The 23,240-nt window shown below is 37.5% G+C and overlaps 1 protein-coding gene across 1 annotated transcript in view; it reads left to right on the plus strand.

Annotated features, from left to right (window-relative positions):
• Window positions 1-23,240, plus strand: part of gpc5a (glypican 5a) — a 145,756-nt gene extending 122,516 nt beyond the window's left edge. The window contains exon 9 of the mRNA XM_005466889.3: window positions 20,563-23,240. Within this exon, the coding sequence (XP_005466946.1) occupies window positions 20,563-20,720 (158 nt within the window). The 3' untranslated portion in view covers window positions 20,721-23,240. The remainder of the gene's footprint in view (window positions 1-20,562) is intronic.

Consider the following 23,240-nt stretch of genomic DNA (forward strand, 5'->3'; position numbering starts at 1 on the left):
ATATCTGTTTTATTGTGTTCAAGAACATTGAAACCTTTTTTTTTTTAAACCTTTTTCATTATCCATGTGAAGACATTAGACTTTCAGTCAGGTAAATCACAGAAAAACTCGAGCAGACTTGAATATGCGGCATAAATAAAATATGTATGTGAAAAATATGTGTTGTGAAGCATACTGTAGAACCCACAGTACTCGCTCTGATGAAACATTTTACATTAGTGATAGCATCACGCAAAACCTGGTGTACATCTATCCAAAATCCTCTTGGCTATGAATTGATAAAACATTATTAAAACAATGCAGTGCTTTCCAAAGTTTATTGTATAATTAGACTTTACATTGTCTTTTTCCCCGCTTCGTTTTAAAGGACAACACATTTAAAGTGAAAAGTCATCTAAACTGGCTGAACATCTGGGTTGTTTGGGATGATATGCTGGAAACAAATTGATCCAATAAATAAAGCACTCAGCATTTAGTTGTGATTGAATTTCTAGTCCTCTTTGATAGGAACTTTGTATCTCTTCTGTATTTTCAGTGTATTTTTTCTCAAATATTCCAGAAATTCTCCTTTTGCATCCCTCTATCCATAATAATGTAAGGAAAGGTGATTCAGAGTGCTTACAATAACAGTAGTTGGGTTAATATGAGTGTCAAACAGTTTAATGATACTATTTTGCAAGTAGGGGATTTGTAAAATCTTATCTTGAGTCAGTCAACATCAATTTCATCTTAATATAGCACATGAATCAATAAAACAGGAGGTTTCCCTTTTAAAAAAAAGGTGTCCTCTGCAACTCAGAGCTTCCCAAAACAGCAACGGTGTTTATGCTGTGCTTTGCTTATAAATGTTTTAAATAAAATTACTCAGGCTTTTTAGCAAAAATCTTAATCCTGACATACAGTGATGACGTAAAACAGAGAGCAGCAGGGTTCCTCTGACATTTCTGATGCTCTCAGATTCTTTTGAATTGCATGCGCAGCATGATGGCAGAGTTCACATGAAATTTGTCATGATTCGTGCGCTCCAGAATTCCTCTATCTGTGCTGGCTGTGTACACCACTTCACACTAATGCTCCTTATTGCGTGGAAAGTTTGCTGTGGCAAGAAGCCTGCTTGTAAATCATGCATATTGGATGAGACATGCAGCAGATGAGCCTGGGCCCTCCAGTCAGGCCTAGCATTAATTAAATATCAATTGGCCCTGCTTCCGTACCTCATTTCATGCCACATTCACACCTTGTCTGGGCTCGTTGAGGGAAAGTTAAAATGAAAGTTGTGGCCTTGCAGTTTCATATAACTCACAGCACTGCTCGACTGAAGCATTGTGGGTCCTATGAATTCTGACTTCATTTCTACGGGGAGTGCACAAGGAAAAACTACAGTTTTATTACTGTACACAGTAATATTTTATAGCGAGGTAAGAATAAGAAGAGATCGTATCTGATTGCAAATTTAGATCATTCTGTTGACAAAATTATGAAACACTTGAAATAAGAAGCAAATAAATATGTGATTTAATGAACTTTAGTCATTTTACATGCGGCTGTGCAAGACAGTGTATATGATGCCTGGTGAGATACTAGATGGGAAGGTGTTACCTGTGAAAAGTTCACACTTCATAAAAATACAAATGCCTTCATTATGAGCTTAATCAAATTTACATAATTACAGTTAATTGCAGTGTCCTCATAATCACACATCATCAAAGTGCTTTTACTCCAGTTCGTGCCTTACACTAATCAGACCTTCGCTGTTGTTTTGATCTTTTTCTTTGGTACCCTGTCCTCATTAGAGCAGAATTAAGTTGCACATTTTTATAGTTGTACTGAAATAACAATAATAAATGACATTGTTATCAATAATAACACACAAGGCTTTGGAAAGGGTCAGCATTAAAAGAAAAAAAAAGACTTAGATCATGTGCGTGACATGGGAGATACTGCAATGTGAAATTATTTTTGGTATTTTCAATATTTTTCGGAATTGTTTTGTGATTAGTTTTTTCCTCGGTGTAACTGTTAAAAATAAAGCTTCTGTTCTTTTGATGAACGCAACCTATAGAGTACACATTTACTTTTCAGCAGTTTACTTTGTGAGTGCTCTACGTAGAGAACGTATGAGTTTATTGGCACAGTATGAAAGTATTTATAAAGTTAAAATGAAGAAGAAATATCTTCTTAAATATTCTATTTATGTAAGGTTTTCACAGCTCATACTTCTTTTATATTGACTTTTCAAGGATGATATTGCACTGAATCTTCAATTATTAGCAAAAGGTCACAATAAATCCTTAATTTTTCAGAGTTCTCAGTAGTGTTTTAATAAAAAATATGTTACTGTTTTGATCAAGTCTAAAGTACAGAATAAAAAGAAAATCTTGTTTATGAATAATAAATAAAGAATGAAAAGTCAAAACACAAAAATAGTTCGTTCATTGGAATTTTATAAAAATGGCCATAAGCTAACACATAACTGGGATCATAGCCCACTGTCACTTCAGTACTAGATAACAATATAAACCTTAGGCTACAGTTCTACAAGTCAAATGCCTATCCTAGTGAGGACACATGTATGAACAGAAAACAGAAAACACAAAGCAAAGGTGAAAACCAACACAAAGGGACTTTTAACACATTACATTACTGGGTTACTGAGCAATGTAATGTGATTACAGTAATGCATTACTTTGGAATGCGGTGCAGCTAACACTGCCTGCATTATTCAAACCAGATGTGCATTGGATAAAGACTATACTCTGAGCCTGCTCAGCTGAGTTGCTGCTCTCTTCACTGACACTTCATAGAAGTCAGTGGCATGGTTCACCTTGGAGTTCCTTTGATGATGTGTAAGGGATTCCCCTAATCCTCTGAGGGTAGGCTGGAGGGCACTTTCTCCCTACTGAGGGGATGAAGCCACTTAATGGATCACAAAGTTAATCAACCGTAGGGAGAGGAGGTTGAACCATTAGACTGGATTCGTCTTGGACACACACACACACACACACACACACACACACACACACACACACACAAATAAACTTCATGAATGCAAAATTTATTGTAGTGCTGTTTCACTGTTGTCCCCAAAAACTTGGGAATTTAATGTAAATGTTAGCTTAGCTGAATGTGGTACTGTTTTTTTGTTATAATATATAACAATACCTATAATGTTTATCAGAACCCTTGTTGTGAAATGCAACAAAGATACACACAACATAAAAAATACAACACAGTAAGTAAAAATTAGTAGCTAGGCTAGGCTTTAAAGTGTGAATTATAACAAAGGATAAAACAGGAGGCAGACTATCGGTGAAATTCACTGAAGCGCAGATGTTCAGTATGAAAACTGGAGTGACGGAGTATAGGTGCTGCAGTCAAGTTATATATGCATTTAGCAATCAAGTGTCTGCAGCCTTTGTATGTTGTCAGTGTAGTGATTGTGTGTGCTAAAACAAGGAATGAATAAATTTAAGCAAATACTTATTTGTATTCAAAGCTGCAGGATTTGCATATAATTGCCATAATAGTAGCAGAAAAGACGCGCACATCTGTTCCACCAAGCATGAAATTCGTCACTCTATAAAAGGATGTGCACATGGGACCAACCTTTCTTCAGCTTTATTTATTTATCTTTTTATTATTTTGTGCATTCTTTAGTAGCAAACATCTTTTCATCTTTCTTTTTTTCATGTTTTTCGAATTAGCAGTCGAGTCATACGTGTGACGTCCTCTTTGACGTTGTTCACTTAATTTTAATTCAGTTCAATTCAGTTTTATTCATATAGCACCAGTTCACAACAACAGTCACCTTAAGGCGCTTTATATTATAGGGTAAAAACCCTAAAGCATTAAAGCGAAAACCCCAACAATCAGATAACCCACTCCCCAACCACTTATGACACAGTGGGAAGGGAAAACTCCTTTTTGAAAGGAAGAAACCTCCAGCAGAACATGTTTAAGTGAAGGCAGCATCGGTCACACAGGGTTGAGGGGAAAGAGAAGACTGCAGAAGCAGACACAATAAAAGAGACACTATTGGAGACAGCCAAAGCTTGATAATCACTAATTACTAAACGCCATGTTACTGATTTTTTTTTTTTTAAATACAGTAATCACAGTTTTGTTTGAATTTACAAGTATGACTTTAGAGGTCATCCAGGCCTTTATGTCTTTATGGCATGCCTGTAGCCTAAGTAATTGGTTTATGTTGTCTCATTTTGTGGATAAATAATCCTGCGTATCATCTGCATAGAAATGTAGGCAATGTTTCTAATAATGCTCCCTAAGGGAAGTTTGCATAATGTAAAAAGTATTGGTCCCGGCACAGAACCCTGCAGAACTCTGACCAACTTTCATTTGTGAAGAAGAATTGAGTCCATCCAGTACATACAATTGAAACCACTGCAGAGCACTGGTTTAAATTTTAGTGCCAATTATTCTGAACTCTGTGGTAAAAATGTTGTGAGCAGCAGTATTTAATGTTGCACTGACGTCTATCAGGACAAGCACAGAGTTGATTCCACTGTCAGAGGCCACAGGACGATCAGTACCCTTCACCAGTGCTGTGATGAACTCTAAATCCCGAATGAAAATCTTCAACTAGACCATCTCTCTGCAGATGATCACCCAGCTGTTTTACAACTACTACTTTCAAGAATTTTTGAAATAAAAAGAAGAAGACTAATGAGCCTATAATTAGCTAAGACACTTGGGTCAAGTAAAGGCTTTTCAAGTAATAATTTAATTAAAGCCACCTTAAAAGCCTGTGGTACGCAGCCACAGCTGCACTCAGTCCCTCTGATGGATCAGAATTAGAGACTGGTTTGTTTCTCTGCAGAGGAAGCTGTTGATGGTTTTTTGACTTGCTAATTTCTCCTTTAACTACAACTTTTCTTTTGGCTTTGATGCTGATAAATTGTCTGATTGCGCTTATGAATCATCTATTAAATGCTGCTGAGAATTGTTCAAACCAAACGTGAATGTGTTTTTTGTTAAGGCCCTCACTCATAATCAGATTAGAGATTATTTTGAGATTATATAATATCTTCTTTTTGATAACTGCAGAATATGTGACTGTTTGCTATGTTTGTTTTTTTTTGCCTTTTTCTTTAAAATAATTTGTTTTTATTTTAAATCTTACTATAATACACGAAATCTCTGCCTGTCTGCAAACTCATTCTGCACACTCAGGTGTTTAGCAGTCAAACTTGACACACAAGTACATCTGAGTACATCTTAGCCAGAAGGTTATTATCTATATCACACATTATGATGCCAATATGTTACATAGCAACCACCTAGCAACCAATAAAATGGCCCATTAGTGGCGTTTATGCACCTGTAACACCTTATAAACGCATTGCATCCTTTTCATTTCATTACGCTAACATAGTATCCACAAAACGTGACTTTTGCATGGTATTTTATGAGGCCATCATTTTACCTAGCAACCACCAACAGAGAGACTAAAATTACAGACCAAGCCATACTGTAGCATGAGCATATACTGCTATATATAATTCTGCTGAATAAACTTTTGCAATAAACAGTTTTTTCCCCTCTAAATAGTTCAGCAATCCTAAACCTTTGACTATCTTAAATTGCTAATGTAAAAGAAGACATGCAGGCTGGACCAAAGTTTTTGCTATTCTGCAGTCTACTTGCTCCTGAGCAGTTTCTATGAGATCTTCATCTTCACTGAGGCAAGCAGCTATCAGTGGCCTAATCACCCATGAGCAATTCCACAGATGGTCTGATGAATTTCGACCAAGGCTTTTGGTGTGTGATCCCAGGGAATAATGCTCAGAGCTCCCTGTGTTTATCTAAAGGTTAATGGAAGGTTAATAAGAGGAACGGTGCAAATTCAAAAACCTTATTATGCAAATTGTGTTTTGTGAAAAGAGTAATACTGTATCTGCTCGTGATCTGGCCATACTAATTAGCAGATTGTCACCACATTGGTTGAAAGAGACACATCTGAGGTATAATTTGTTGAAAAATAACCGTTTTTTTATATTAAGCTTACATGAGCTGATTACAGACACCATCAGATAAGCCTCGATCAAGGTGTTTCATCAACACCTACTGAAGAGACAGCGACACGCTTGACTTAGCAGTCTCTTCTTCTTGTTTTTAATCAACTGTTTTCTGACTCTGTGTGCAGACTTTATTACATATACAATCTAAACTGGGACCAGTGCATTCCTATAGGTTGTTGCTGAGGTCAGCATTTAACACGTATATTATCTAATTCTCATTAAAAAATCAACGTTCCCAACAAACACAACCAGATGAGAAATGATACACTGGTAAAGCATTCGTATGCCTTACTCACATGAACTTAATTACATTTGATTTACTGGTTACAAAGGAAATGTTTAATCATACAGAAAGTAGTTTTAACAAGGCTGGTTGTATTCAGCACCCAAAGATTTCTCTATAGTATAGCAATATATAAGGCTACAGATACATTAATCAGAACAGTCAGTCCGGTCTTCATAAAAAAGCCTGGGTTAGAAGTGATTTGATTGACAGAAACATGACAGAGAATCTCTTTCACAAAACAGCCAAGATTGTAGAGTTCATGTGGGACTCCTCTGCTCTGAAGATCACTGAGGAAAAATTGCAAGAGACTTTAGTAACTCGAAACTCATACATAGGTTTCTGAGTACAGCAAAGAAATAGTTGGATGACCTTCTGTTTCTTATATGGCAGCCGAGAAGGTCGGTTTGCTCTTGCATAAAGTTGACTTTAGGGTTAACTCTGAGGATGTGAGATGAGCTTATAAAGAGAAAGAAGAGGAAGATAGTGAAGGGCAAGTTTGCAGAGACCTTTACCAGCACATGTCAATTTGAGCAGACCACTGTGCTTTGTTTTCCTCGGTTGAAAAAAGGAACTACCCATGAAATATTGAAAACTTCTCTTCCCTTTGTTAACACTCTCTGACTTCTTCTGTTACAATATTAACAGGGTTGTTTTCAACCTTTTGTTTATCATTCAGCACGAATGAACCCTTGATTTTTTTTCTACTTTTGCCAGTTAAACTGTTCTTGTTCAATTTATCTGAGATGATATTTTCAGGAACTCTGGCTTATCAGTGCTGATCTTCCAGGTCACAACGATTTTCATCATGGCTCGATCAATTTGTTTACAAAATGTCTGAAATTAGTCAAATATTTACTTTAAATATAGTTATATATGTAGTTTAAATTAAAAAATATAAATTTCTACGATATGGAGCCGCTCTCATCTGTGACAAAAAAAAGCTGGAACCTATGAATGTTTTCCAGTGTTGTGATCAATAGATGCTATGATGTGCTCTCCCTTGTGTGTAACAGATAAATAGTTTTGAAAATAAATGCATGTCTGATTACTTTTGTGGGGACTACTCAGAAGATGATCTGTGCCACCTTTGGAGAAAGATTTGATGGTTTTTATTTTCAACTGTGATTTTTTTTTTTATTACATGGAATATTGTAACGCTAGATTTGTACCAACTACAATTTCCATGGCAGATGCTTATTTCTGACTTTATGAACTGCAAATGACATGCTAATGATATGTTAGGAGAAAGCTGTGAGTCTGTGCACAAGTATTTGCCCGCAGCGCTGTGTGCATCTTGCATATGCATTAAACAGACTGGCTCATAATCAGATGTATAGGTAACTGACCAATCAACAAATTGGGTGTTTGGGTCCTATTTATGGGATCTACTACAGTTAGATATGACCAGATAGAAGGAAAACCTTTGGAAAGCTAACACGAATACAAATATTTTCCATTTTGTATGTTGTGTTTGGACAGTCTCAGGATGGTATGTTCTGTCTAGATCAACATTTAGCATTACCAGATAAAATATTGTCTAAGATATAATGTGTGGGTGTCTTTGGTTCTTATTTTGTTGGGCTTTTAACAGTCAAAATCTAAAATACATTTACAGTTTTTACAAGTCTTAGTTTGTGGGTAAGTTTTTGGCAATTCTGAAAAAAAAATCTGAGAAATTGTTGAAGTAACATGGGCGACTGCGCAGCTTTGCTGCTTAGGCCCCAATAGGTAACTTTATGGTTTTGTACATTATCACGCCAATATTACCCTTGATTTTGTTTCTTATTTCCCCATTAATGGGTACGTTTGCTGTGTGACCCACTAGCTTTGTAGGAACATGTCTTTCCAAAGAGCAGTCTGCTAAGAAAAGGTTTGGACACAGCAGAGCTCGCAGTTTTCCAAGCTGATTTGTATTCTGCCTGTGTGTGCAACCTGAGAGTGACTGGTGGTCAGAGCCCAGTATTGACTGCTCTGAGGATGTAATAGAGGCTAGGGTGATGAGCTCCTGGACATGAACACTCTCCCTGTGGCATGTGCAGCAGAGCCATACAGGATATAACCAAGGCACTTAATCATTCTGCTGGCTCCATGTAGTGATGCACTGGGCTCTGTGTTTTAGAATAATGCTTCTGTCTTAAATTAGATCCCATTGATCCTTCTTTTCTCTGTAATTGTGCAAACAGGATGGATGCTAGTTTTATTGGGGGTCAGACCAGACATTTGAAATACTTTAGCTTTAACTACAGAAAGTAAATTAAATCAGACAAAAGGGAGGTTCAGCTGACTCAAAGTGATTGATCTATTAAGGGATGTTTAACTTAGAACTAACTTCTCTCTCTAGTTTAGTTATTAAAAAGAGTGCACGTGGCTACTCATCATTTGCCTTTGCTTCACTGATAGTGTAATTGTGCCAATGTACTACAGTGTTGTGTGTTTAATTCTGCTATGATGACAACCAAGCAAGGAAGGGGAATAGGTATCTGTTTATATCGTTGCTATCCAAACAGCCATGCGATGTGTGGTCAGTAAACACAGTATGTTTGTGTTTACCAGCCTGGCCAGTCTCTGATTGCATTTCACTATGGCTACGAGACAGGCAGTAAATATACCATCAAATAGTCTAGCTTTCTCTTCAGACACAGAGGTCATTACTCTTCCTTCAGTCATTCCTAAGACGTATGATTTATGTTATAACCATAGTCTATGTCTGCGTCAAAATATAAGCTTGCTAATATCTGATTTGTTGCCTCTTGCTCACAAATCTATTAAAAAAAACCAACAATTAACTGATCATAATAACAAGTATTTCATTTAAAATATAGAGCTATGTTACAGTAGGCATTGTATCTTCATTACCATGACCTTACACATGCTGTATTTTATTTTGAGTCACTCATCTGCTGCCTTACACCAGGCAGCCACAACTATACAACCACAAACAGGCCAAGTGAGTAACCCTTATTATCTTGTTTCAATGGCACCTGTCAAGGCATGGGATATATTCGGCAGCAAGTGAACAGTCGATTCTTTACTTTAACAAGGGCCAAATTGTGATGGCTGAACTGGGTCGAACTTCTTCAGCACATCTTATGGAGTGCTCCCAGCATGCAGTGGTTAGCAGATACTAAAAGCGGTCCAAGAAAGGACCACTGGTTAACCAGCAACCGGGTCATGGGCAACCAAGGTTCACTGCGGGCAGAGCTAGGGCTGGCCTATGTGGTCCAATGCCACAAAACACCCACTATAGCACACAATGCTGGAAATCACATAGAAGAGTAAGAAGGTGGCCTGTTCTGTTAAATTCCCCCTTTTAAAGTTCATATCATGAGGTCTGCATGTATGTTTATGTGGAAACGTATGACAGTAGGCTGCTTTACAAAACAAACAAACAAGGCAGTATGATGCCATCTTCTCATCATGTTGAGGCAGCATGACTCTGCTGGGAAATGTTGGGTTTTGGCATTTAAGTGGATGATACATTGACAGATAGCCTTCTCAAACATGGTTGCAGACCGTGCCCATCCCTTTATGGAAAACGTACTCGCTTACACCAGGGGCCTCCTACAGCAGGGAAATGCCCCCTACCACATGTCAGAAAGGGTGCAGGACTGATTTGAGGGATAGGAGTTCAAGGTGTTCACTTAACCTCAGAATTCTACAGTTGGCCAATCCAATTTGGTCTTTGGGATGTGCAGGGAAAATGTGTCTGATCCATGGAGATCTCCCTCGAAATTACTGGACTTACAGGATTGCTGCTAATATGTTGGCGCCTCATTCCACATTCCATTCCCTCAGGGGTCATGTGTCTATATTTGGACAAGTTGGAGCTTTGGGTCAAGTAGGGAAGATCGTTACAATATAATAGTCAGAATTAGTATGTCTAGAGAAAATAGCTCCCAACAGATACACATAGTTTCTTGTGTCTGGAAATGTACGCTACAACTACACTGGCCATTATTATTTTAGATACCCACAGTGAAAGATTTAAAGTTGTTTAGAAACCATTAAGGCTGAGACTATATGTTACAGACTGAAAAAGACTGATTGAGATTTACTGTTGATTTACTGTTCTACTCTCAGTACTTACTGATAACATAATCTAGACTTAGACAATACCGCAGCTGGCAGAAGATGTAGTGCGTGCCAATGCTCTAAGCTAAATGATCATTTTTGTATACCAACATAATCAGAGTGACAAACCTAATAAAGTGTTAACATTGACTTCAAATTGTTGGCATGCAAATGTTTGCTTGTTGCCATTAAGCACAAAGCAGTTGAGGCTTATGTGAATGACAGTGTTTAACTGGCCATAAAAACAAAATAAGGTATCCCCAGAGCTGCGAAGAGGAACATAAATGTCTGACAAACAAATTTCAGGTCAAAAGACTAAAAAGCTACATGTATCATCCTCAAGGTGATGCTGGAGGTACTGTCACAGGATCACCTGGGAGGTCATTAAGAGTCCTCTAAATACCACATCTTTCCAAAATTCCATGCCAGTCTATCAAATGGTTAACAAGATATTTCAGTCTGAACCAAACTGGTGAACCGATTAATGAATCATCCCAAAAGTCACACAATCAGCACTGCTAAAAATTTAGAGAAGCAACATTTGATTCTTTCAGAATAGAGTTATGTACCATAGAAGCTGCCTTTGCATTATTTTTTTGTTTTGTAGGTTCATTATATAGTCTAGAAATATACATCATTTCTTGTTGTACGTGCTATAGAGTATTTGTAAAGCGCTTGTGGGACCACTTGTTCAGTGCCACTTAATTGTGACTGAGGTGTTAGACACCGAAGTGAAGATGTGTGGCAGATAAAGACAAAATCAGATGTAGGAAAAAAAATGCAAAAAGAAGAAAGTGGCATTTATAGCAGATCACTGATCATAAACTAGCTATTCATTAATTGTGCGGGCAAACTAAATGAATGAAATTTTACTAAATGATATTATTTTTGTGGATAAAGAGGTAATTTATTCCGTTTTCTGTGGGAGTCTGAATCTAATTGAAAGAGGATGATGTCTCCGGCACAGAGCTATATTCAATTGTTCTGTTTGAGAATGGGAGCACTCAGCCTTCCCTGCAAGAGGTCTCAGGTGGTTTCTCTTCATTTAGTTTCTCTCCTCAGTTGATCTCATTCTTGTGTAAACAAAATTGCAGGGGGAAAAAACAACTGGCTGGAAAAATGCATACGTCTTATTATTTCCACATATCCTGCCTGTCATGCTTGATATCGTAGATTGGGCTCTACGGCAATCACTGAAATTCATTGTACGAAGCTTAAGTGCACACTCTTCAAGCGTTCATATGCCATCCATATGTATGTGAGAGTGGCTAACGTAATGTGTGTGGGTTTGACACTTTGAAAAATTAGCTTATCCGCTTTCTATCGACACTCACAGCTGTTGGGTCTTCTCGCTGTGATTAGCAGCCTTTGGTCAGGAGAAAATTTACGACCACACCAGGAGCTAAAACAAGAGATAAACATCGTTTTACTGGAGATATGAGGACAGCACACATCGATATCATTCCATCTTGTACACACAAAACTGGGGGATGGAAGGCATCTTTTTGACAAAGAGGCATCTTTCTCCATTTATATCAAATAAAAGAGACAGATTCCAGAAATTTCTGGAAGCTGCCGTTACTTTCAAGATTAATAGAGATACCACAAAGGTCAACAACAGAGTGGAGTTCACGGGAGGCCAATTGTGGAACTGGATGTGTATCAGACACTCCACAAAAAAGGCCAGTTTAAATGTGAAGGGAAATGCAGCAAATTCCAACAAAGCATTACACTCATTTAAACTGGTACTTAGGTATTTAAAGCAGATGGGGTGGCTATGAATAATGTGTCTTATCTGCAAAACAACTCAGCTGAAACAAAAAGGTTTAGCCACAAAACAGTGAATTCTAAAAAGCCTCTATAGCAGCAATTCCCAAAGCCAAGAGTGCTGCGGCCCACTTAAAAAGCAAAAAAAACCACAATCTTAAATCCTTACTCTAATCAAAATACAAGAAAGTGGTGTATTTCCTTGAAAATTTTATTTAAAAAACACACACACACAAGCAAGGCAAGTTGTTGGTTATGAATTGTTAATGCTATCCAGTCATATCCTAAGTGTTAAGGCCATTCTGTGACTCACCTGTCACTGGGACACAAACTTCAGCTTTTCAGGTTGGAGATCCAGGTCCAGGTTGAAAGGAGTTGGTGAAAGGTGGGTTTAATGTTGATTGATTCGTGTTTATTATAAATGAACCAAGCTGAAGAGACTGAATTTGTTTTACTTGAATAGCTAACTTATGCTAAATACTGATTTAAGTGAAGTTTGCTGGTATTGGTCTACATCGCTTTCCACTGACTCCATGCCACAAGGGGTCGCCACTGCTGGTTGAAGGTGGATTTGGCAGACTTTTATACTGGATACCCCAGTGGGCATCTGTGTCTGTAAATGGAATTAAACCAGCAACCTTTCCCTCGCAAAGTGAATGTGTTAACCACTACACCATTGTAGATAACTGAATCTTTAAAACTACACACTATCAACACACACCTGGTATTTAAAATTATTTTGGTTTGTCCAGTTGATTTTGATCCACTGAAGACAGTCAAATATGTATAAAACCTGCTTTAATTCCTGAACAGTTGATGTAAAATAAAAAAAACCCATTTGGATTAAAATTTACAGTTTTCACTTCATTCACATATTGACTGTTTGATTTAAAATCAGCTCAAATGTTAAAACCTGCATCCTTTTCCAAAACATTAGGGACGTAGTTATAGCGCCCTTTGTTGGCACACCTGTCAAAGTTATAAAACTCATGCTTTTGGATAAACTATAAACCTCAAAAAAAAAAAAAAAAATCCACACCTGTTTTTTTCTAGTTGCTTAAACACTTTATTACTTTGTTCTGTTGTGTTCATTTTGTATCCACATCATCTGCTTCTGATCAGAAGAATAACTTTTGCAACAGCTTGATTTTTTTTCTGCAGAAGTAAAGGCTTGATCCCAAGGCTAACCACTACATATGATTTAGCTATTCGTAATCACACACTTTACTGCTGGTGAGAGGATTCTAAGAGACTTTGAAGAAGGTGTGAAGAGACGTTGGGGAAACACTTAAGACCAGCTAGCTTTGAAAACACAGGTACTTACACATGTATTTGAAACCACACACATACTCATTTTTACACTCCACGTATCCAGACTTCTCTCAAATTATAAATGAAAGTTGTAATTATGATGTAATATAGTATATATTTCACTATAGTATAGTATAGGATACCATCATATAATCTAATATAAGTAATAGTTTAAATGCTGGCTTCTTATTTATTTATTGAAAATACTCCGAAATAACCTTCAGGGGAATCGTTGTTTACTCACCCATAACAGCATGTATGGTCGTGATGGTGGTAGTAAAACACTGGAACACCGAATCACTGGTTTTTGCTCCTGCCTTTCTGTAATGCTGGTGTAATCTCTATAAACTTACAGTTTCACAACAGACTGAAAATAAACAACAAGCTGTTCCATCTGGCAGCTTGTTTTCTAACAGCACTGCCCAATAACAGAAATCAATGTGGTTAAAAGGTAGTGATGCACCTAAGTGAGATGAAATGTACTTAGTTAAAGATAAGTTTAGAAAAGAAAAGGCTCCAATTCAAACAGACTGACATTGACTGATATTTACATTTATTTCATGTTCAAGTATGTTTAGAGTAGTTTTATTGGAATCCATAATGTTTTCGGGGAACTGTGCTTCCACACAAATTTCTTTGTACCCAAAACACACACACAGAAATAGTCTAGTACAAAGACTTATCTGTGAGCTGTATACTGTCAAATATCTATATGGTCAATATTTAGGTGACTATCTCTGATTGAGCTTTAATTTGAATCTCTCAATGTTGATGTACCTTTGATGCACTTATTTTATGTATTTTAAAAAAATGCATTTTAAAATGAATTCACTGAGCTCTTGCCCACACAACTTTGCTCTTACTATTTTTAGTTGGTAGTTAAATATCTACTTAAAAACATTTTAGTAGCGTCACTGAAGTTCTAATCTGTCATTAAGTTTGAAAACAGGAGACAGTTGGAGCATTTTCTTTCGCCAAATTTGACAAACTCACTATCGTGCCACCCTGTGAGAAGTTTGATTTTTTTCTTCTTTTTTTTATTGAATTGTTTGGCCACCAGGTTAGAACTGGTGATAGTGATGGATGAACTGACACTTCCCATTGAAGATAACTCTACATAGTAATGAGACCTCTAAACTACAGAAAGCTCTGATGGAGTTTGGCAAAATCAGGCTGTTCATAAAACTTTGTTACTAAACCAGATTTGGACGTAAAAACTCTGAAGGTTGAATCTCTTATAATCATACAAAAGGCACTTTCTATCATTGGAGTTGTTAGGTATTTTTTCCCAGTGCTGTTAGTGTGGTATTGATCATTGCTGGTCCATGTCCTCGGGAAATCAGCTTGTATTGATTTCACTTCAGTTGTAAGCCTCTCTTTCTGCCCTATGTCTCTCTTCAGCCCAAGCACCTTTTCCAACCCTCTAACCTCTCTTCTGTGGGTTTACTAAAACATGTCATTACAGGAGCAGTTTCCAAGCAAATTCCAAAATCATCTCTGCTTGGATCCCAAAAAAGGCAGCCCATTATATCTATTTTCAGCCAATAGTTTTTGGAGACTAGATAGGCTGCCTCCTGAACCGACCACTAGCACAAAAAATATGTATTTCTTGTACAATGAGGATGTAGTTTTCCTTTTAGAGGGGTAATTCGCTCTTTTGTGTAGGCCTTCCTTATTGTTCATAAAAAGAACCTACTTATTGTATAGCCAGATAATGGTGGATATTAATAGCTGGAAGACGGTCAGAGTCAATATTTGTGAATATATGAGCGACTAAGTAACACTTATTAGTCTGTTTGTAATGAAGTATGTGGGTGCAAAGTGAAGAAGCAATTTCGAGAATTTATTTGAAGAATTTAAAGATGACCTTTAATGTATATTTTACTGTTATACTGCAGAATTATCTACTCCAGCTGCATGAAACTGTTTAATTTTGCTCCCTTTTTTTCGTTTCCCAGCGTCAACCTTCCCTTGTCTGATTGTGTTTGCACATGAAACCTAACGGTGTCCTACAAAACTTGGCAATGTAAAATGCCTGTTGTGTCTTTATTTCTTCATTCCTTCCCCCAAAAGAGATTTCTGGCCATTGCTTTTGGCATCGCAGGCTACACACACAGCACCCTGTGATTAAGTCAGTAATGCAAATTAAACCTCATCCACATCCCATAATAGTCAATCCAACCACTGACTGTGTCGCTATGTACCCTTGTGCATCCTAATACAGTCTTGTTCTGTTCTGTTATGAATCCCACTTTTATGATTTCCACATTGTTCAGCTTTTGCTCATTCTGTCAAAGTTAATTCAGTTACATTTTGCACTGAGTTGTAGTGTTGTACCAGGATTCATTATGCCTTACAAGTTCATGAATACACAATAAGGTGCGATAAGATATATAATTTAATTGGTTTCTAACAACATCAACAAAAATCCCACATTTGTTGCGTTGTAAACTTTGCACATTTAATGGAAGAGATATATCTGATCTGAGGCTGCTGGTGGAAGCACAACATGAAATTATTGCTTTGTTAACGTTAGAGGACTTCTCCAGTCACAGTTACAATGATAATCAGATGGTAAAAGGAAGGCATGAAAGAAAAAGTCGGCTAGGATTTAGGAGCCTTGCTTTTTGCATGTTTCGGTTAGCAGCTAGTGCTAGTGCTTGAGAGCTAGCCTGATTAGCAGAGCTTACCTCAAATTCACTGTGATATTAAATGTGAATATGAAATATTTTGGCTAGCAAAACAAAAGTATAAGACAAAATATACTTACCAGAGTATCTTTAGGTAAAACTGAATCCTGCTGAGCAAGAGAAGACAGAACCGCAGTCACTCATTGTGGCCAGGCCTAAAAATATGCATGTCTACAATTTGAATGAGTAATTCAATGAATAAAAAATTCTCCACCTGTGGTGGTGTCATGCACCCGTCTATAAACATGTTTATGTCTGCTGCAAAGGCATTTTACCTCGAATTTGACTCATTTTTAGAGTCAGCTGCCTCCCTTTGCAGGGGAGGAAATTACCTGGTGGATAAGATCAGGTCATTCTTACAGCTTTTTGAGGGCTTTGCAACTGATGTTACTGTTCTTTTTGCTGGGAGGGTACTTTTTTCTATGGTTGCTTCCATTTATTTTCGAATGTTGGATAAAGAATCAAAAAAATCGTGTTTTAAAGTTTTGCTTTACTACTGAAGTATTTTTGCTTTATGAAATATAACATATATCCACTAAATTTACAGTTTATCACATATTCTTTTGGTTCCTTTTTTTTCTTATATGCATTCAGTTCTCAGTTGAATCCTCACATATATTCACTGCATTTATGTATTTACTTATTTACATTTATGTTTGTTGATGCTTCTTGAAATCTGACATCATGTCTGTACCTTTAAGCTTTTATATACAATAAGTCTCTGGATCTTTCCTCTGCAGTTAAAATAAAGAAAGTAAAGAGTGCTTTCAGCATAGCACGGTTTATTCATCAGAAAGACATTCTGTGATTTAGTCTACAGCTTGTTGCTGCATTTGAAACCTTGAAGCTCCAGTAAGAGGAATTGATTGAGGTGCTCTTGGGCACAAAGACTTATCTGTAAGCTGTATACCATCAAATAGCTATCCTGGGGACAGTGAATCAATGCATACTTAACTTCATATCACAGCCAGCTTTAAAAGTCATTCCTGTGTGTAAGTGTAGTCACTTACTGCAACGTTGCATTACATGACAAAAAAACTGGTGAAATCCGAGAAGTTAGAATAATGAACTGGTCACTCATAAAGATACAAAATATAATGATATAATCATGTATTAGCTATAATGATATGTTTTTACCTTTATCTTCTTGTTATTTTTACAAATAAGTCTAAACTCGTAGATTATGATTGCTGGTAAACCAACTAGTAATTTTTGTGGGTCCTGCTATTATGGGGAAAAGAGCTGCAGTCAATTTCTGCTGCACCATAAAAATCAGAATTAAATCCCCAGAGTACAGATGGCCTCTGCAGCTAGTCTTATATTTCTGCTTGTACGATACCCTCTGATAGCACAGCCTTTATAGACTTTGAAAAGGTCTGGGTTAGACTAATCCTGCCCGTGACAGACTTATGACTCTTGGGCCTGAGCAAGAAACTCGAAAGTCCTGGGGCAGCTGGTCATCTATTGGAGTTCAGCATCACTCTTTCCCTCTGGGGATGAACCGGGATGAAGTCTGAGGTATCCTGAAGTAGCCTCAGCTAGGCTAAAGAGGATGCTCTATTTCACTTGGCAAGGGACACTGAATTTCTCCCCTGAACACTTCAAGCCTCCAAAGAGAGGTGTAAGCGGCAAGATGGATGCTGACAGATGGCATGGTGCAGTTGTCTGAACTGATATCTGTTGAGGTGTAATTTTTTTTTAAAGGTGTACACACATGGGGGTGTTTGTGCTGAACTCTAGGTTATTTAAGTTCTATGATGTTAAAGGTAGGGGTAAAAAAGATGGATCAGGGGGACTGTTGTTCTATTTTTAAAGCTTTTTAAATTATTATCCTGTACACTGTACCATAGAAGGAAGAAAGAAAATTTGCTAAATAACTTGATCACCATTACACTAACCTGCCCAACTATGATGGATTGATATCAAGGATATTACTTTTAAAGGCTGAGTATTATTCACCGGTTTGACTGAGTTTAATGATACACCTTTCAGAAAATGTGAAACCAGCGTGAACAGCCAGAGGGTTAATACCAGAGGCATACTGCTCTACAACTTTCTGATTTATGCACAATCTGAGTGAAAATTCTAATTACTTAGATGAAAATGTGCAATATAATAGAGACTTTGACATAGTGTCCAAATAAGCAGCAGTATTAGCAATAGCAAAAATCACTGTGACGCTTATAAAAATGGCAATAAAAGATATTACAGCATGCAAAGGACTACAGTATCATGCAATCAGCAAACACACGCAGCCATCACATAAATATATAGCATGTGGATACATATAAACAATGTCACTGCAATATGTGCAAAATAAGAGTTTGCAAATTAGGATTGGATGTAAAATATGTCAAATAAATGTTTTGATACAACTCTTTCTGTAGGATTTGTTTCTAATTATGTCTGTTATCTAGCATTATGTTTAATTTTGCATGAATTGCATCATAAAGTGAGTGGCACTGTTGTGCAGATGTTAGCTCTGTTGCCTCACAGTGGAGTTTGCTTCCTGTGGCTGCTTGGGGTTTCTCCCATCTGAAGACACTTGAGGTTAATTGGTTATTCTGAATTGGTGTTAGCCTTTTGAATGACTAGCGACCTGCCCAACAAATTCTGCTGCTTACCCAGTGTCAGCTGGGATAGGCTTCAGCATCTGTGTGACCCAAAGAGGAAAAGCAGTCATGAAAATGGATGGATGTATCAGGAATTGTAGACATGACCACTATGTGTAAAAGTGTGTGTGTGTGTCGGGGGCGGGGGAGGTCGTCTATGGAGCGTATCTGTATGTATTTACAAATTATTTAGCATCCAAATATGACATCATTAGACTCACGTCATCATTATTTGGGGTGGTGTGTAAACTCAAACTGATAGCATCATGGTTGAAAAAAATGCCCTATTACTGCATTGTTGTGTGCACATTATGCCTCTCACACGCTAACTTTTTGTATCTGTATTGTTTTTGTTTCACTATGGCATTAATATATATATATGTGTGTGTTTAAAGCTCTAAATCATTTTATAGATGCCCCAAATTGGAGTGCACACATAAATTAAAGGAAGAAAAAAAAAGTTCCTGTAATCCATCTGAGGATTACTATTTATAGCGTGTTATGATGATGAAGCGTTCACCGTTAAAACATTGACATAAACATACTAATGGCTGTTGACACAAAGGAACACCCAAGATACCTTTTAAAGCACCTTTGGGGGGGATGACACAGGCTGAAGGTGCATCGTAGTTGCATCAGCTGATTATAAATAGGGTAGTGGAAAATTAACCAACTCCCTTAATGATATAGCCCGAGCATTGCTGTATTGCAGCTGTTAGATACATGCAAGACATTAGACCTCAGGTAATAATGTATTTTTTTTAATGTAGTCTATATTGATAATATAATATAAAGATATGCAAACTTGACTTATAATTAAATGCCAGCAGCCTTTTCTTTAGAAAGATACATGTTTTTAGGAGGCAGAAGTATTTTTGGATTAAAATTAAAGTTAGCAGATCTGGTTAGCAGAGTGCTTCCTTAGACTGTAAAGTACGTACTACCAAAGAGCTTTCTAATCATTCTGGTTAACATAAAAATTTAAAATAAAACTAAATATTTTGTCTTACCAAAACTGCTGTACAAACTTCTCCACCATCCCCCAAAAAACCCTCCAATAACAATTTAAAACCAACACAAACAGCACAAAGAATTCAAGGTCAGTGACAGGAATTGTCTTGTGATTCCTAGCATACATCCACCTGTGTTAGCATATACCTGTCAGTTGGCCTTACTTTGTAGCTCCAGAAGTTGCTGCTCGAAAAAACATCCCATGCAGAATCAGTTAATTGCTAGCTAAAGAACAGCCAGCAGCACTGAACAAACAGCAAATTGATCCTAATTATTTTGTGTAGATCCAAAGCCCGAGACATCTCTATGCCATAGCCCTCCAAAAGCTATTAAAACCTAAACCAGAGCGACACTACATCTTACTTTATTGCAGTGAACATGAAGACAGTGGTTTAATTGAGCAAAATCCCATGCTGACATTAGAACTCAACAAATCTGCATTAATTTACTGCTGAAAATACTCCACAACAAATTCAGTGCTTATGTACTTAAACAGTGACATAAATGCAGTTATGTATCTGAAGCTATGAATCTCCAGCAGAATTAAATGGATTTAGGGGAAAATACACAAAAAAGGGAGAAGGTTTGGGCAGTTTTATAAGGCAGGGAGACGATTTGTTGGTTTTGGGGTTTTTTCATGGCAGTTGTTGATGATAAAGCAAATAAAATATATCAGTCTCATCCCTTCGCTGACAAACAGCATCATTCCTTCCATGACGTCATGTTTATAATGAGCTTCTTTCTGACTGGCATTTTGGTTTGTGCTCTCTCCTCAGTGAGCCCGGATGTGACCGGTAATCACAAACATCACCATCATTATCACCATCCACCTGCCAAGGATTCAGAAGTGAAGGGCAGCTCCAGGAGCTTCAGACTGACAGGAGCCATCTGGGTTCTGGTTTTGCCTTGTTTACATGTGCTGCTGGCCTTGTAACAGCTGCTGCTTTGCAGCTTGAAACTTTCAGACTTGATTTCAAGATTATTTATCCAGAAAAGGGCCAGTGGACTTAAGAAGCTCGAATAAATCATGGACCTTCACGTCCACACAGAGGAGGACAGGGCAGGAGTGATTGTGCAGAAGCTACAAGACTCGGTGTCTCCTATAAGCATATGGTGGCTTTGAAATGTATGAATTATTTTTTTATCAGTCACCTGGCATTTATTAACACTAACCATGACTTATTTATAAAAGGTGATGTCAAAAAACAAACGAGTACCGCATATGTTGTAAAGTTGGATTTCTGTATATTCAGCATAAGGTGTGTGGAAAGCATTTAATTACAAGAATCAAACTACATGCAGTATTTCATTTAAAAGCAGTCTTTTTTTTATAATATAAAAGTGCTCAAATCATTGTTGAAACCTTCAATAACTTACATGTCAGGTATGATCTGTATATTATACATTTTACTAATAACAAATACAAAAAAGGAACTGGAAATATCTGCTTCTCTTCGATAATAGCTGCCTTGCTGTCCAGGATCCATTTAATTGGTATACTTCAATTGTAAAACTGACCTGTGATGCTTTGCGGAGAGAAACGATGAAAGGAGAGCGGTGAGCAGGTGGACGTGGGGGGCAAGTGAAAGAATTTATACCCCTTTCTTCTTTAGAAATAGATTAGTTTCCTCAGGAGTCTATTATCATCTTTCAAACTCAATCCTCCTCTGCCTTCATAGGCCTGGATAGGGGCTGATAGCTCCTGGAGCCACTGGTGAGGAAGAATCCAATTGCTTCTACCTTCTACCTGCCTGCATACCGCCGCTGTGCCGCTGACAGGTTTCCGTACAGAGAAAAGTAAAATGATTTGTTTCACATATGCCATGCAGGTCTCTCAGTGGCTGAGAGAGAAAAGTGGTACTGAAGAAAGGCTCTTTGCTCACATATCCCAGGGAGCTCTCTCCAGTGGCTAAAATGATCATTTTTATATCTAAAATGTCACTACTATATTTAGCATATGCACATAAATACATACAGTACACATTGCAGAAGTAAAGGTAAACCTTAAAGCTGCTACTGTAAATATAGATCGCGGTGTAAAAGAGACATTCCAATTTTTTCTATAATGGTTCAAGTGTACAGAAAGATTTCTACCACAATATACTTTAATAGGAGTAATAACCAATAATGATTATTGTTAGGATGATGTGAAATTAATTTATGAAGTCATATTACAATTAATATGTACTGAGAAATGTATGTGAGACCCATGACTGTTCACTGCTCATCTTAATGTGGAACCGAGCGGCGCAAAGTGCAAATTGGATTTCGTCTTTAGCTTCACCTTAAATCCCCTCTTCAGTCGCAGCTTTTTTTATTTTCCAGCTGAAATATAATTTCCTTGGGTGCTCTGTTTGATCATATACGGTCATATTTTAAAAGCCTGCGACCTTGCTCAGACTGCGGCTGTGAGGAAGCGCGAACACTAATTGCTTTCATTGGCCATTTTCACCTTTTATACGCCAGGTTAGACTCTAATGCATTCAAGGTTGTTTAACTAGCTGCAAGCTTTGAGTCTCAAGGTTAATAAACGTGTATACATTTTACTCATCATTTCTTGCATCGATTTAGCGTCTTATCTTGTGGCTTCTGATCTTGGGCGAGATTCCCAAATGACGATTGCACTTGGAAACAAACTTGAGGCAGTCGTTTGACTTCATAATAAGTCACAACTGCTGCCTCAAACCAATTATATCACAGGTTGCCGCCCTCAAAGTTAGCGCTGTTGTCGTTTGAACAACCGTCTTAATGACACCCCTGAAGAATGTGTTCATCCTCGTAATGACAGACGGCAGACGCAGAGACAAAGGTGCCTTGAGGCTAAATAGAGATGCCAGGTTATACTGGTTCTCCTTACTTAAAGAAAGGGTTTGATTAGATGTCTTATATAGTTTTTATTGCTACATAGCGAGACTGTTATCCAGAGGAGGGAGGAAAGGGGCCAGAGGCTGATAGTGATGCCAAGGAGGTGCCATTCAGCTGTCACTGCAACATGCCAGAACCTCTTGAATAACATGTTTACTTTCTAATATCCAGTTTGGAAAGAAAATGTGTAATTTGCAAAATGAAATGTGTGTACTACATGTAAAATAACAAGTTTTTCATTACATCTGGGGCTTAATTTTCATGTTGTCAGTTCACTCTGTTATAATAAGGCACTGAAGTGACTGCTTAGATATCGGAATGCAACAGCATTTCTAAAAATAGGTCAGACGTTAGGAGAATCACAGTCGGACCGTCAGGTCAAGTGAAATGGGTTTGGAAGAGGAAAACAAGAGATTGAAGTCAAACTGTAAAATAACTAAATGTCCATACTATACATCAATCACTGTTAACGGACTAGATTCAGGTTTAGCTTTGACCTACTGTACTTGCCATAGTTATTGCACCGCATTTTCCTTTGCAGTGATCACAAGTTACTCGGTTTCAGCTCTGAATAAAGTCTTGGACTGTT

The sequence above is a fragment of the Oreochromis niloticus genome, linkage group LG1, assembly GCF_001858045.2.
Source record: "Oreochromis niloticus isolate F11D_XX linkage group LG1, O_niloticus_UMD_NMBU, whole genome shotgun sequence".
Taxonomy (NCBI): domain Eukaryota; kingdom Metazoa; phylum Chordata; class Actinopteri; order Cichliformes; family Cichlidae; genus Oreochromis; species Oreochromis niloticus.